Source organism: Bufo bufo, chromosome 2, assembly GCF_905171765.1.
Source record: "Bufo bufo chromosome 2, aBufBuf1.1, whole genome shotgun sequence".
Taxonomy (NCBI): Eukaryota; Metazoa; Chordata; class Amphibia; order Anura; family Bufonidae; genus Bufo; species Bufo bufo.
This window is the reverse complement of record NC_053390.1, coordinates 252,612,687-252,627,729: the sequence shown is the minus strand read 5'-3', so window position 1 is coordinate 252,627,729 and position 15,043 is coordinate 252,612,687. Positions and strand designations below refer to the sequence as shown.

Below are 15,043 nucleotides of genomic sequence, written 5' to 3'. Positions count from 1 at the left end.
TGCAAAACACATTGCACCCGCGCGATAAAAACTGAACATTGGAACGCAATTGCATTCCTACTCGCGCGGGTTTGCCGCAACACACCGGGACGCATCCGGAACTAATCCGGACACGCTCGTGTGAACCCAGCCTAAAGGCGCCTTTAGGAATGGCTGACTCTTGCCTCCTATTTCCTGCTGCTGATTGTTAATTAACTCCTTCGTAAAGAAGTGCCAATCCGGGCTATTTAACTCCTTAGATACTGCAGTCAATAGCGACCATGGCATCTAAGTAGTTTGGAGGGAGGAGGCTCCCTCCCTCAGGCATCGGCACCCCGACATTAGAAGTCTTCCGGCAAAAATCAAGCCCTCACATAGCTCCAGAAGGAAAATGTAAAAAGTTATGGGTCTTGGGATGTGGTGATGCAAAAACATTTTTTTTTATGGGTTTTTATTTTGCAAAAATAGTAAACTTTTAAAAAAACTATATGTATTTGGTATTGCTATCGTTGTAATGACCCAGAAAATGTTATTTACACTGAAAAATTATTATTATGTTATGTGTACCCCAAAAGGGTATGCCCTTAAAAACTACAACTCGTCCCGCATAAAAACAAGCTTTCCTATGGCTATATAGACAGAAAAATACAGAAGTTATAGCGCTTGGAAAAAAATAGCTTTGTTACTAAGACTCACTAAGGAGTTAATATGTAAAAGGGCTCATGTAAGGTAGGGTATTCGCAGATACGCTCCTACAGGCATATACGTATAAGGCTACGTCTACACGACGACATTTGTCGCGCGACAGATAGGGCACAACTACACTGCAACATTTGTAGCGCAACATTTTGTTGCACTAATGTCGCGCGACAATTTTTATAATGGCAGTCTTCGGTGTCGCACTGCAACATGCAACATGCTGCGACTGCGACGCAACAGTCGCAGAAAAATCCATCTCGAATTATAAATCAATAAATAAATAGAGTTAATAAACGTGTGATATAGGAAACATATTGGGCGCATATAAGTACCATATAGGAAACATACATGAAACTTAACAAGCGCATATAGGTTTTACATAGGGAACATACCGGATACATATCAATAGGTACCATACATGACATATATATTGGAAATGTACGGGAAGCATATAGATATCAATGGGCCAGATACTAGTGGAGACCATAACCAGCAGCAGTATCCTGTACATTTACAGACAGCCTGCAGCGGCTTACATAACCAGTCGTGCTGGAGATAGAGCACTTGCAGGTCGTGACGTCACTAGGAAGCGCCGATTGGAGGATTCTGGAACTGACAAGTGCGAAGTTTCCCGAGATCTGGAGGAGAGCTGTCATTGTGGCCAGCAGTGTGTGACTCCTGGAGGTCATCATGCCGCGAGGTAGCCGCAGCACTTCCCGCACTGCGCCCAGGTAAGAGGGTCTACTCTGCACTGGACTGATCTACAGACCTACGTGACAAGGTCACTGCATACCCTTTGGATAAAGTCATGGTGTAACTGTAGACGTGTGTGACCGCTGAGAACGTGCAGGGCTCCAGCTAAAAATGGGATATTGGAGAACATTGCTCAATTCTGTGTATTTTGTACATTCCTATGTGATCTTGTAGACACTGATGTCCCAGGGGACAGGTCCTACAGACCTTTCAGCTCATGCACACAGCATTATAGGAGTAGTGGTCTGTGCAAGTAAGTGATATGTCACATATACCCCCCTAGAGACTATTGACCTGTACTTCATAGAGGTTATTTCCCATACAATTCCACCTGTATCTCCTAGAGGTTATTTCCAATACAATTCCACCTGTATCTCCTAGAGGTTATTTCCCTCTACCCCATATGATATTTTCCCCTGTATCTCCTAGAGGTTATTTCCCTCTACCCCATATGATATTTTCCCCTGTACATCCTAGAGGTTATTTCCCTGTTCCCCCTAGAGGGCATTTTCCATAGACTTCCCCCCTGTACCTCCTAGAGGCCATTTTCCATAGACTTCCCCCCCCTTCCCTCCTAGAGGGCATTTTCCATAGACGTCCCCCCCTTGTACCTCCTAGAGGGCATTTTCCATAGACGTCCCCCCCTTGTACCTCCTAGAGGGCATTTTCCATAGACGTCCCCCCCTTGTACCTCCTAGAGGGCATTTTCCATAGACGTCCTCCCCTTGTACCTCCTAGAGGGCATTTTCCATAGACGTCCCCCCCTTGTACCTCCTAGAGGGCATTTTCCATAGACGTCCCCCCCCTTGTACCTCCTAGAGGGCATTTTCCATAGACGTTCCCCCCCTTGTACCTCCTAGAGGGCATTTTCCATAGACGTCCCCCCCCTTGTACCTCCTAGAGGGCATTTTCCATAGACGTCCCCCCCTTGTACCTCCTAGAGGCCATTTTCCATAGACTTCCCCCCCCTGTACCTCCTAGAGGCCATTTTCCATAGACTTCCCCCTTGTACCTCCAAGAAGCCATTTTCCATAGGCCCCCCCCCCTGTACCTCCTAGAGGCCATCTTCCATAGACTTCCCCCGCTTGTACCTCCTAGAGGCCATTTTCCATAGACTCCCCCCTTTCTCCCAGAGGCCATTTTCCATAGACTTCCCTGCTGTTCCTCCTAGAGGCCATTTTCTTTAGCCTTCCCCCTTGTACCCCCTGGAGGTCATTTCCCATTGAAGGAGAGTGACCACCCATATGCCACCATGTATGTACTGGGACCAATAGATAAGTGGGAAAACCTCATTAATTCACTTGTGTTTTTTTTGTAAAGCCTAATAATATCATTCAGATCATGCGTCCTATCCAGTGAGACATATATTGTATACTGCAGCTAGGCTACAGGTAAAGGTGAGTAAATCTGTGGAAGTTGATCTGGCGGTGTTTCACCCATGAGTGATTTTCCATATTTCTCTTATATGATGGGTAATGGAGGATGAAAGGTTTTACTACAGATCCTGTTTCATTCTCTTTTGTCTTATATGGGGCTATATGGAAATTGCCCATCAGCAGATTGAACTTTCACTCTAGTTACCTGCCATGTTGTAACTTAAAATGCTAGGTTTACTGTGTATGTGATTGGCTTAAATATTATGCCAAAAAAGGTATCGGAACCTGTCAGGAATTTGGGGAAGCCGGATCTAGATTTAGTAATGTGTCTGCTTCTAGAATCTGTCTTCAAAGTGGTGCAAATTAGGGTTTCTACAATTTTTCTACTCGCTCCAAAAGGGGACGTAGCTTAGTGAGAAGGGGCGGGCTTTGATGAAAAGAGGGCGTGGCCTAGGATGCAATGTTTTTGCGCCAAAATTGCGCCACTGTTCTGGCATAAAATTCTGTCTCAAAGTAAGGCAACCTCTAGCTGGTATAGAGTCAGAGAAAAGTGTCTGTCCCTGCACCAGATTTATGTTCCAGCCTGAGCCCCTGTGGTACATCAGGTGCAGGTCTGAGCTTACACCATTTATAGGTTTAGTAAATCTGCCCCACAACATGCGTTTGTGAGAGTGAAACCTGAGGACTCATGCATATGGCGTGCACGTGGTGCCATGTGTCCGCAGTACATATGGCATCTGATGGAACATACCAAACAATACTCAATATGCTTGCAGTTTATTAGAATTTTTGTAAAAGATGTTAATTTCTGTTTCCTTTGTTTTGGCAGCCCTGCTCCCTCTCATGCCCCAGCTCCTGCCCATCCACCCCCTTCTGCTGTATCCACGGCCCCATCCCAGGGGCCCGGAATAATGGCTCAGATGGCTACTACAGCAGCTGGTGTGGCAGTGGGGTCAGCGGTTGGACATGTCCTTGGTGGAGCACTGACTGGTGCCTTTAGCGGTGGCAGCTCTGAGCCTGCAAAGCCAGCTCCTGTACAGGTCAGTATCAGCATAGATATATACACTAAAGAGAAGGGGTCATCTATAATGTTTTCTGCCAGTTATAACTAGATAGGAACACACAGCTTTTTTCTAATCTGTTTTTATTTTTTAATTTTTTTTTATTCTGTTTCCTGAACATTATTATGGAGGCTGCCTTCTTGCTTGAGCTGTTCTTAACCCCTTTCCTCATGGTCCAACGTAAATTTACGTTGGCGGTCAAGCATTTAAGAATGGCGCAAGCGGAGTGGGCACCATCGTCGCTGGGTACCTGCTGTTTTAAACAGCAGGCACCCGGGACTAATGTATGCGATCGATGATAACGGCAGTCGCACACATGTAACCCCTAAGATGCCTTGGTCAAATGTGACCACAGCATCTGAGAAGTTAAAGGGGTTGTCTCACTTCAGTAAGTGGCATTTATCATGTAGAGAAAGTTAACACAAGGCATTTACTAATGTATTGTTATCATCCATATTGCCTCCTTTGCTGGCTGGATTCATTTTTCCATCACATTATACACTGCTCGTTTCCATGGTTACAGACCAACCTGCAATCCATCAGTGGTGATCGTGCTTGCACAATATAGGAAAAAGCGTCAGCCTCTCTGGTGGCCGGGACCATGGGAGCGCACATAGGCTAGTGCTTTTTCCTACATTGTTCAAGCATGACCGCCTCTGATGGATTGTAGGGTGGGCTGTAACCATGGAAATGAGCAGTGTATAATGTGATGGAAAAATGAATCCAGCCAGCAAAGGAGGCAATATGGACAATCACAATACATTAGTAAGTGGTTTGTATTAACTTTCACTACATGATAAATGGCACTTACTGAAGTGAGACAACCCCTTTAAAGACGGGGAGTGCACGCTCCCTGCCGTGCACTCCCCGAGCGAGGATTGGGGGGAGCTGGATGCAGTGTGCGGCAGCCTCTGTACCCAGGAGTAGTACAGGGCTGTCACACACTAGTTCCTATGGAGAGCCTGCCTGTGGCACCGTAAATAGTGCCATTAGAAAGTTCATCTTGCCCCGCAAAAAACAAGCCCTTATACGGCTATGTGAATGAAAAAGTAAAAAAGTTATGGCTTTGGGAGGGCTGGGAGTAAAAAATGAAAACCAAAAACTGGAAAAATCACCGGTCTTGAAAGGATTAGCAGCATTTAGGCCCCTTTCACACGGGCGAGTATTCCGCGCGGGTTGAACGCATTGCACCCGCACTGAATTCTGACCCATTCATTTCTATGGGGCTGTGCACATGAGCTGTGATTTTCACGTAACGCAGGCCCCATAGAAGTGGATGGGTCCGCGTAAAAATCGCAAGCATCCGCAAGCAAGTGCGGATGCGGTGCGATTTTTCACGCATGGTTGCTAAGTGACGATCGGGCTGGGGACCCGATCTGTATTATTTTCCCTTATAACATGGTTCTAAGGGAAAATAATAGCATTCTGAATACAGAATGCAAAGTAAAATAGTGAGGGGTTAAAAATAAAAAATAAATTAACTCACCGAGTCCACTTGATCGCGTATTTGCGGATCTCTGTCTTCTTCTGTAATGTTGAGCTGCCGGCTAAGGACCTGTGGTGACGTCACATCACATGATCCAATCACATGGTCCCTCACCATGGTGATGAACCATGTGATTGGACCATGTGATGAGCACAGTGACGTCATCAAAGGTCCTATTCCTGTGCACAGCAAAGAAGAAGACAGAAGAGAAGCCGGGCTGCGCGATCAAGTGGATTAAGGTGAGTTAAATTATTTGTAATTTTTTTTTAACCCCTCCAGCCCTATTGTATTATGCATTCTGTATTAAGAATGCTATTATTTTCCCTTATAACCATGTTATAAGGGAAAATAATACAATCTACAGAACCCCAAACCCGAACTTCTGTGAAGAAGTTCGGTTTTGGGTACCAAACATGCCGATTTTTTTTCACGCGTGTGCAAAACGCATTACAATGTTTTGCACTTGCGTGGAAAAATCGCGCAATTTTCCGCAACGCACCCGCCCCTTTTCCGGGCATAAAACATGACGCCCGTGTGAAAGAGGCCTTAGAGATATGCTTTACAGCGGCCACCATGAACCATAGACACAATGGTCTGGAGGGGATGTCATTGACTTCTATGGGAGAGTTCTCTAGGCATGCTCTGTGCCCTGTGCAGAGGTCATTGTACAAGGAAGGCGCAGATAAGACAGTTGTTCAGTGTGAATTGTGAATCCTGTGTTTTCTCTGTATAGAGATGATATCTGCCATTGTAACTCTGCCTGTGATGATAATGAGATAATGCTGAAAAGTGGTCCGTACAGAGAAGTAGAGCTTATTATTAGGCCTAGTGGCCGGTATAAAAACTGCAGGATTTTAATATATTTTTTTTTTTTATATATATAGATATTGACATGGAAAATCACCAAAAATAACCTCTCATAATGTTACAGGATAATTACATTTATATTTTAATAATTCAAGCATTTAGGGATGCGGCGATGCCTATGATCTATATTTCTTATTTGCCTGAATTATCATTGCAATGAAGGATAAATTTGCTATGTTCAGGCCTCTGTAAGATCTACAACTGGGTTTCTTCATAGAGACCCACACTAGCGGCTCCCACATGCACCGATCAAGCTGTTTTGGCCCCAGCAGCACAGCGCTCCCAGGGAAAGCCTCTATAGATGCCGCCGTGGTCACAATTGACAATTATTGCCGATCTCAAACATTAGTCCCGAGTGTCTGCTGTTTAAAAACCTGACATCCACCGTACATGTATGGCGCATATCGTGAAGAGGTTAAAGTCACATTTTTGACTCTGACAAATATTATTTTAAATGATGAAATAAAAGTATGCATTTTCATAGCTCATCAGAAGAAGGTTGGGTCACTAGTGGGGCCAAGCATGTTTGCATTCTGGGAGTTGTAGTCTCACAGCAGCTGGCGTGATCCCTGCTCTAGAAGCTCAGGCTATGCATGTGACATCGAGGACATTGACTTTGGTGATGGCCGTCCACCTCTAGCCACCACACACCCGTCTTTCACCCAAGGTCATCACTGCTGACAGATAGAATAGAGTGACATGTGACTGCTGGACGAGACTACACGTGGTTTGTAGTCTGTTACCACGGAGACCGGTCAACACAGTTTTTAGAGTTGCTTTATTTTTTTATTTTAGATGCCAAAGTATTTTGGTTGCAAAAGTTGTGCTCACCTATTAAAATGTCAGTTGAGCAACTGTGCAGAAAGTGCCAGTAACATATTGTCCAATTCTACAACAGTTAAATATTAGCCTGAAGTTATATCAAACAAGTGACTTGTGACGGACTTATTGGATGACCTATAATAGGAACCTGATATAGCCACTGAATTGTATGGTTCAAAGATGTTCTGAGAGGGCCTTAGACGGGTTCTTCTCGGTGACATGGAGCCTGCCAGGTGATTGTGTGTCATTTAAAAGGGATATAGGCGCTTCCATAGCCTCCAATCAGTGCGGTTGCACCCACTAGACAAGTGTGTTTATAGCCTTTATTCAAATGGGATCCTGCCTCTGTTGAAATCAACTATTTCACCATGCAGGATAAAAAGAACTTATAAAACAGCCTAAAAGCATTTGCAAAATAGCATTTTTTTTAAATTGCACCCTTTAAATTGCACCCTTTACTGTGCAAAAGTATTAAAATATAAAAAAGTCACTGTTCTATTCTTGTACTTTTTGTTGCACGATTGTTTTTTTTTTTGTTGTTGTTTTTTTACTCTGTTTACTTTTTCGGTCCCTCTAGGGAGCTTGTATATACAGTCACTTGATTGCTTTAATAATTCAATGCATTGTGCACTGTATTATGCCCATCAGTCTAAAGATGGATTCTGATAGGTGACAGAGTATGTCCCCACCTCTGTCTAACTGCTTAGATGCCAAGGTCAATTGACTGCGGCATCTGAGGAGTCAATGGGCCAGAATGAGTGTTATTTGTAATCTTGGATGTTGCAGCAGTCTGCAGTAAGTGTCAGCTGTAAGATACAGAGCATGCCGGCTGCATATGGTGCAGGCACAGCTCCTGTCCCCGCCCTAGTACCGCAGTGTAATTTTATGGCACTTGGCACTAGCTACTTTGTATAACACAGTAAATGTGTGGTAGATGGCGCTAAGGGGTTAAAGAGGACCTTTCACCACTCCTGACATGTCAGGTTTAATAATTACTTGCATTCCCCATGTAATAACAATTCTGTAGCATCTATTATTATAACTCTATGATGTGCCATTCCTTTATTATTACTACAGAAGTGGGTGAATAAAAGGCCATCTGGGTGTTACCAGTTGGGAGTTGGCCCATCGCAGTCTAGGACTATCTAATCAGTGGCAGTCTGTGCAGGGACACCCCCGACTGGTTACTCCCAGTTGGACCTTTATTGCAGACTGCTTGCAGTTAATTCCTATTAGAAGTTTATAAATTACAGAGGGATGGCACATCATAATGCTATATGAAAAGATGCTTTAGAATTACTACATGGGGAATGCAAGTAGTTAGTAAAACAGACATGTCAGGAGAAACCAGCCAGTCATACAGTACGCGTTTCATTCTGTTCTTAAAGGGGTTGTCTCATCATGGACAATGGGGGCATATCGCTAGGATATGCCCCAATGTCTTATAGGTGCGGGTCCCACCGCTGGGACCCACACCTATATCAAGAACAGAGCCCCGCAAGGTGGTGGCTAGAGAACTCCGGCCCGGCCACCACCAAGCCGATTCCCCATAGAAGTGAATGGGAGCGTACCGCGCATGTGCAACCCCTTCTCCCATTTATTTCTATGGGGCCAATGGAAATAGTCGAGCCAGAGCTCGGCTATTTTCACCGGCCCCATAGAAAATGAATGGAGGGCAGCTGCGTATGCGCAGTGCGCCCTCCTTCACTTGCAGGGCCCCGTTCTCGATATAGGTGCGGGTCCCAGCGCTTGGACCTGCATGTATAAGACAATGGGGGAATATCCTAGCGATATGCCCCCATTGTCCATGATGAGACAACCCCTTTAATTCTTATTGACTATTACTTTTAGTTCTTATTTTTTTTCTAATAATGATAATATCTATGTTTTTCCTGTAGGAGACTCCAAAGCCCCCTGCTGTCTCCCCGCAACCTCAGTCACAATATAGTCCCTGTCACTATGAAATGAAGCAGTTCTTGGACTGCGCTACCACCCAGACTGACCTTATTCTGTGTGAAGGGTTCAGTGAAGTGTTAAAGCAGTGCAAACAGAACTATGGTGAGTGCAGAGTTCTGAGTCTACGGCCACCAGTCTGAAGGACTTTCCACAAGGTGAACTACACGTCTGCTATAAGGGTCATTACTCCATGTAACTGCTACTACAAATGTGGGCCCAGGTCCATTGGAGTGGCTTTATACATTACCACATTGCTGGGTCATCAGCAGTCCATTGGGGGGGATGTCCTGCAGTCTCTAGGAATGGAGAGGTGGCCACACTTGCACATTTCTCTCCATTCACTTCTTTGAATTGACTTAATCGAAATGAGGTGCCACTCGCGCACGGCCACTTCTTCATTCACAGCGAGTGCGAGAGAGGGGCCTCTGTTCTCGAGGTGATAGGTGGGACCCGCACTTATCTGGTCCAGTGGTTATGCCATAAATATCCTCATATCCTTTTAAGTCCTTCCAATATAGAGTTGTAACTTTTAGCTCCTGGGCCCCAGTGTAAAATGTGTGACAGAACCCCCACTTACCCCGGGCCAACACCGATGTCTGCCTATGTGATTATGGTCCTTGGTCCTCCTGAAGCTCCAGGCCTCAGGTGTTCTGCTATTTATGTAATCCCTATAGATGGACCTCTGCTTTAGGGCTCATTCGGACGGCCGTATGCTGTCTTCAAAAACGTGGATCCGTTTTTTTGCGGACAGTTCAGTATGTCCACAAAAAAACTGATTGCATTCTGCATTTTTGCGGACCCATAGACTTCAATGGGGGCCAAGTCCTGATTTTGACTGACAAGTATAGGACATGTTTTATTTGTTTTGTGGAGCCGTAGAACGGAAGAAAAGGGCCCCATAGAAGTAAATGGGTCTGCTTCTAATCCGCAAAAAAACAGATCCGCATTTTTGCGGAGAGCATACGGCCTTTTGTATGAGCCTTTAGAGTGTTAAATATTTGATACATTGTAACTGTAGTTTTTTTGTCTTTTGCAGGTGTCACCTCTCTTTTGTGATATCTGTCAGTTGCCCAGCTGGCGAGCATACCCAGGAGAAGCCACTTTTTCATCACAATGCATTTCCGTTGTCTGCTTTTCATGTTCTATCTTAAAATTGATTAAAATAATAAATCTAGATGTATTTATATTTTCCTGCAATACTGTGTTTGTGTCTTGTTTTAACATTTGACATGTTTAACAACACAATATATTTAGTATATTACTGTATATATTAGGCCTCAGGCACATGACCGTGTTTTTCATCTGTGTGCTATCTGCATTTTTTGACTCTTTCATTTCTATGGAGCCATACACAGATCCATGTGGCTGTTCTGCAAATTATAGAACAAATCATAGAATTGTCCAGATTGCAGATGAGAAGAGCCATTTCTATTGATGTGAGGTATCCATATTTTGTGGACTCGTTGTCTATGGACCGAAATGCAGGTATGGCCGTTTGCATGAAGCATAATGCAGATTATTTTGCAGATTAGGCGCCCTATACCTGGCGCTGGAGTTATGAAGAGGCGCTACATCTAAACCAGGCATAGAAAATGGTAAATGAGAGGGGCCTACCGGCCAGTCCCCGCCAGCGCCCACTTTTTTACACCGGGTGTGAGCTGGGAGAAGTCGCAGATTGCAGCACAAGGGACCTTTGTGCTACAATCTGCACCCGATATACGCCTAATTTAGGCGTATTTCTGTTTCATAAATGACCATCTATAAGGGTCCATTCACACGCCCGCAAGTTTGGTCCGGATCCGTTCCGGATAGGGCGGAATGGATGCGGACCCATTAATTTTCAATGGGGCCAGAAAAGATGCGGACAGCACACAGTGTGCTGTCCACACTTCCGTTCCGCATCCGCACTTCCGTTCCGCCAAAAAATAGAACATGTCCTATTCTTGTCCGCAGACAAGAAAAGGCATTTCTATTTAAATTGCCGGCCATATGCGGTCCGCAAAATGCGGAACGCACACGGCTGGTGTTCGTGTTTTGCGGAACGCAAAACACTTGCGGACATGTGAATGGACCCTTAGGCCGAGTTCACACAAACGTGTGTGACCCGTGCCCGTGCTGCGGCCCGCCAATTGCGGGCCGTAATGCACGATCGCCGGTCGTAGGTCAGCCGCATTGGATCGCGGACCCATTCACTTTAATGGGTCCGCGATTCGCCCGTTCTGCAAAAAGATAGGACATGTTTTATCTTTTTGCGGAACGGAAGTACGGGACGCAATCGCACGGAAGCACTCCGTAGTCCCGTTCTGTGCGGCCATTCCGGATTTGCGGACCCATTGAAGTGAATGGGTCCGCATTCCGTGATGCGGAATGCACACGGAACTGTGGCCGTGTATTGCGGCCCGCAATACGGCCACGGATCACACACGTTCGTGTGAACTAGGCCTTACTCTGTTCAAGAACAAAATCAGAATGGACACATACAGTTGCAAGAAAAAGTATGTGAACCCTTTGGAATTATATGGATTTCTGCACAAATTGGTCATAAAATGTGATCTGATCTTCATCTAAGTCACAACAATAGACAATCACAGTCTGCTTAAACTAATAACACACAAAGAATTAAATGTTACCATGTTTTTATTGAACACACCATGTAAACATTCACCGTGCAGGTGGAAAAAGTATGTGAAGCCCTAGACTAATGACCTGTGTGAAGTTAGCACCCCATGTTCTTAAATGTCAAAAAGAAATACACCATGCGTTTGTGCTGCAAAAATGAACGTTTGCGCCGCTTTGGTTTCCGTGATATTGCTCGCTTGATTTGCTAAAACCCCGCCCACTTTCCACCCCATGTTTTTAAGGCCGGGTTCACACGAACGTGTGTCACCCGTGCCTGTGCAGCGGCCCGCAAATAGCGGGCCGTAATGCAAGATCGCCGGCCGTAGGTCAGCCGCATCGGATCGCGGACCCATTCACTTTAATGGGTCCGCGATCCGGCCGTTCCGCTAAAAGATAGGACTTGTTCTATCTTTTAGCGGAACGGAAGTACGGGACGTAACCCCACGGAGGCACTCCGTAGTGCTTCCGAGGGGTCCCGTCCCGTGCGGCCGTTCCGCGATTCCGGATTAGCGGACCCATTGAAGTGAATGGGTCCGCATCCGTGATGCGGAATTCACACGGAACTGTAGCCGTGTATTGCGGCCCGCGATTTGCGGGCCGCAATACGGCCACAGATCACACACGTTCGTGTAAACTTAGCCTAACCCTGACCCTAGACCCTAAGGTGTGCTGCCGCTTGCCCCCCCCCCTTACAACTTTTTTTGGGGAAAAAAGCACTCGGCACTCTTAGCATCCGGCCACTGTTAGCGCATCGCACACCCCACCGCTGATCAACTTCGGATGGTTGATCAGCGAGTTTGAATTTTTTGAATTTATTTTTTCACATTTTTTGGCCTTTTTTATTTTATTTTTTTATTTTTTATTTTATTTTATTGCTGTAAGGTTTAGGGTAAGTTCGCGAACACTCGTGCCCCCACACATACGCACACCAAATAAATATTTACACGCACACACACACTCCCCTATGGCCCGCTGGATGTTCTCGGCTGAGGAGGCATACGCCCAGCTTGCCTCCGAGTCTGAGAGCCCCAGTGAGGACAAGGATGACCCCACTTTCCTTTTGTCATCCGGGTCCTCATTATCTAGCGATGATGATGAGCCCCCAAGGCGGCGGAGAAGCCGCCAGGCAGAGCAAGGGGACCGCCATGCTAGGGACCCTGTGGCCCACACCAGTACGAGCAGCTCTGGGGCTCGTACTAGTTTTCCAGCCCACCAGTTAAGTCCGCCAAAGCCCCCTACCGGTGAACTTGCATGGTGTACCCCAGAGCGTTTTGAGCCCGCGATTCCTGATTTTGTAGGCCAAACAGGAATCCAGATTTCCACAGTGGGCTTCACTGAAAACGACTAACTTTGTCTTTTTTTCAGTGACCACTTTGTGAATCTGATGGTGGAGCAAACAAACCTGTACGCCCAACAGTTCATTGTGCAACACCCGGGCTCCTTTTTGGCTAGGCCCGGTGGCTGGATCCCGGTCAGTGCAGCGGAGATGAGGACGTTTTGGGGCCTTGTGCTGCACATGGGCATAGTCAAGAAACCTAGTGTCAGGCATTACTGGAGTGGGGAGGTGCAGCGTACTCAAGTTGTGTGTAATAGAGTTTCTGGGTGTAGTAGTGCAATGACACTAACCTGAGACGGCTGACTCTCTGCATAGGCAGGTGATGATAGAAATTGTTCGTGACGCCAGTGCCAATTAAACGGTGGCACGCCGTTTACGGATAGCAGGAATAAATTGAAGAACACGTGGTATTAAAACAGAACTCCAACTTTAGTAGTTTTCATGCAGAGACAATATTGGAATCGCAGTTCCTTGGCATACAGTCGATTTTGCAATACGGTTGATGCAGGCAATTACAGATTTAGCAAGGTGATTACAGAGTGTTGAACACAGGACTTGCAGTACAGGAGCTTGCACTCTATTTCGGTCTGATCCTGGAATATAGCAATTCTTCACCAAGGCCCAATAACCTAATTCTGGCTTTATATCCTTGGCTATAGCTTTAGAGAGTACCTCCTCTGTTATTTTTTAGTACCTCTTGCTTCTCTGCAGTTTGCCTCTGTCTCTCTCTGCTTCCTGAGGCTCTAGAAACTTCTGAGCTCTCCACTAGACTGACTTTCACTTCCCTGTCTGGGCCTTATATAAACTAGGGCTCTCTAGCTCCCTCTAGTGACTAGAAGCTGGAATGACACCCCTAGCAGACCTGTACATGCAAGTGTCATAGTAGCAGGGAAACACATAGCATTGCATTACATGACATTTTATAAAACTGACATATACCAACTTCTCCATAACTAAGGAGGGACGACAGCACACCAAGTGACACTTTGGTAGTGACGGGTATTACAGTTCCCGTACACTACAGACGTCCTCTACCAGACCCCACTCTACTGTATGGCCATGACACGCTCCCGGTTTGAGGCCACCTGGAAATGCTTGCATTATGCAGATAATGCAGCATGTTCCCCCCAAGGTGATCCTGTCTATGACCGCCTGTTCATAATCAGGGCGGTCATCGATCACTTTTGGGCCAAATTTGTGCAGGCCTATGTACCTGGAAGGGAGGTCGCGGTCGATGAGTCTCTCATTGATTTCAAGGGGAGACTGATTTTCCGCCAGTATGTTCTCTCTAAGCGGGGGAGGTTTAGGCTACTTTCACACTAGCGTTCGGGGCTCCGTTTGAAGGGTCTCACAAGCGGCCCCGAACGCATCTGTACTGCCCTAATGCATTCTGAGTGGATGCGAATCCGCTCAGAATGCATCAGTCTGGCAGCGTTCAGCCTCTGCTCCGTTCAGCAACTTCTGGCCGTGCGGAGGCAAACTGATCCGTCCAGAAGTTGATCAGCGTTGGGGTGGGCGATGCGCTAAAAATGGTCGGATGCTAAGAGTGCCGGCCACAGTCAGCGTATGCAGAAAAAAATAAAATAAATGCGCCCAAAAAAAAGTTGGGGAGGGGGGCAAGCTGCAGCACACCTGGGGAGTCTAGGGTCAGGGTTAAAAACATGGGGTGGAAAGTGGGCGGGGTTTCAGCAAATCAAGCGCGCAATATCTCGGAAACCAAAGCGGCGCAAACGTTCATTTTTGCGGCACAAACGCAGCACAAACTAATGATGTATTTCTTTTTGAAATTTAAAAACATGTGGTGGAAAGGGGGCGGGGTTTCAGCAAATCAAGCGCGCAATATCTCAGAAACCAAAGCGGCTCAAACGTTCATTTTTGAAGCACAAACGCAGCACAAACGAATGGTGTATTTCTTTTCGAAATTTAAAAACATGGGGTGGAAAATGGGCGGGGTTTCAGCAAATCATGCGCGCAATATCTCGGAAACCAAAGCGGCGCAAACGTTCATTTTTGCGGCACAAACGCAGCACAAACGAATGGTGTATTTCTTTTTGAAATTTAAAAACATGGGGTGGAAAATGGGCGGGGT

At 46.0% G+C, this 15,043-nt stretch overlaps 1 protein-coding gene across 1 annotated transcript; it reads left to right on the top strand.

Annotated features, from left to right (window-relative positions):
• Nucleotides 1-1,251: 1,251 nt before the first annotated feature.
• CHCHD10 (coiled-coil-helix-coiled-coil-helix domain containing 10) lies at nt 1,252-10,196 on the top strand. The gene is made up of 4 exons (XM_040416375.1): nt 1,252-1,409; nt 3,637-3,847; nt 8,942-9,101; nt 10,036-10,196. The coding sequence occupies exons 1-4, from the start codon at nt 1,369-1,371 to the stop codon at nt 10,053-10,055; spliced, it is 432 nt and encodes a 143-aa protein (XP_040272309.1). The 5' UTR covers nt 1,252-1,368; the 3' UTR covers nt 10,056-10,196.
• Nucleotides 10,197-15,043: the final 4,847 nt, after the last annotated feature.

Bases quoted from the DNA above. Each gene is read 5' to 3' on its own strand.
- CHCHD10 (XM_040416375.1), top strand. From the start codon at position 1,369: ATGCCGCGAGGTAGCCGCAGCACTTCCCGCACTGCGCCCAG. The intron at 1,410-3,636 runs GTAAGAGGGTCT...TTGTTTTGGCAG, and splicing joins ACTTCCCGCACTGCGCCCAG to CCCTGCTCCCTCTCATGCCC. The intron at 9,102-10,035 runs GTGAGTGCAGAG...TGTCTTTTGCAG, and splicing joins GCAGTGCAAACAGAACTATG to GTGTCACCTCTCTTTTGTGA.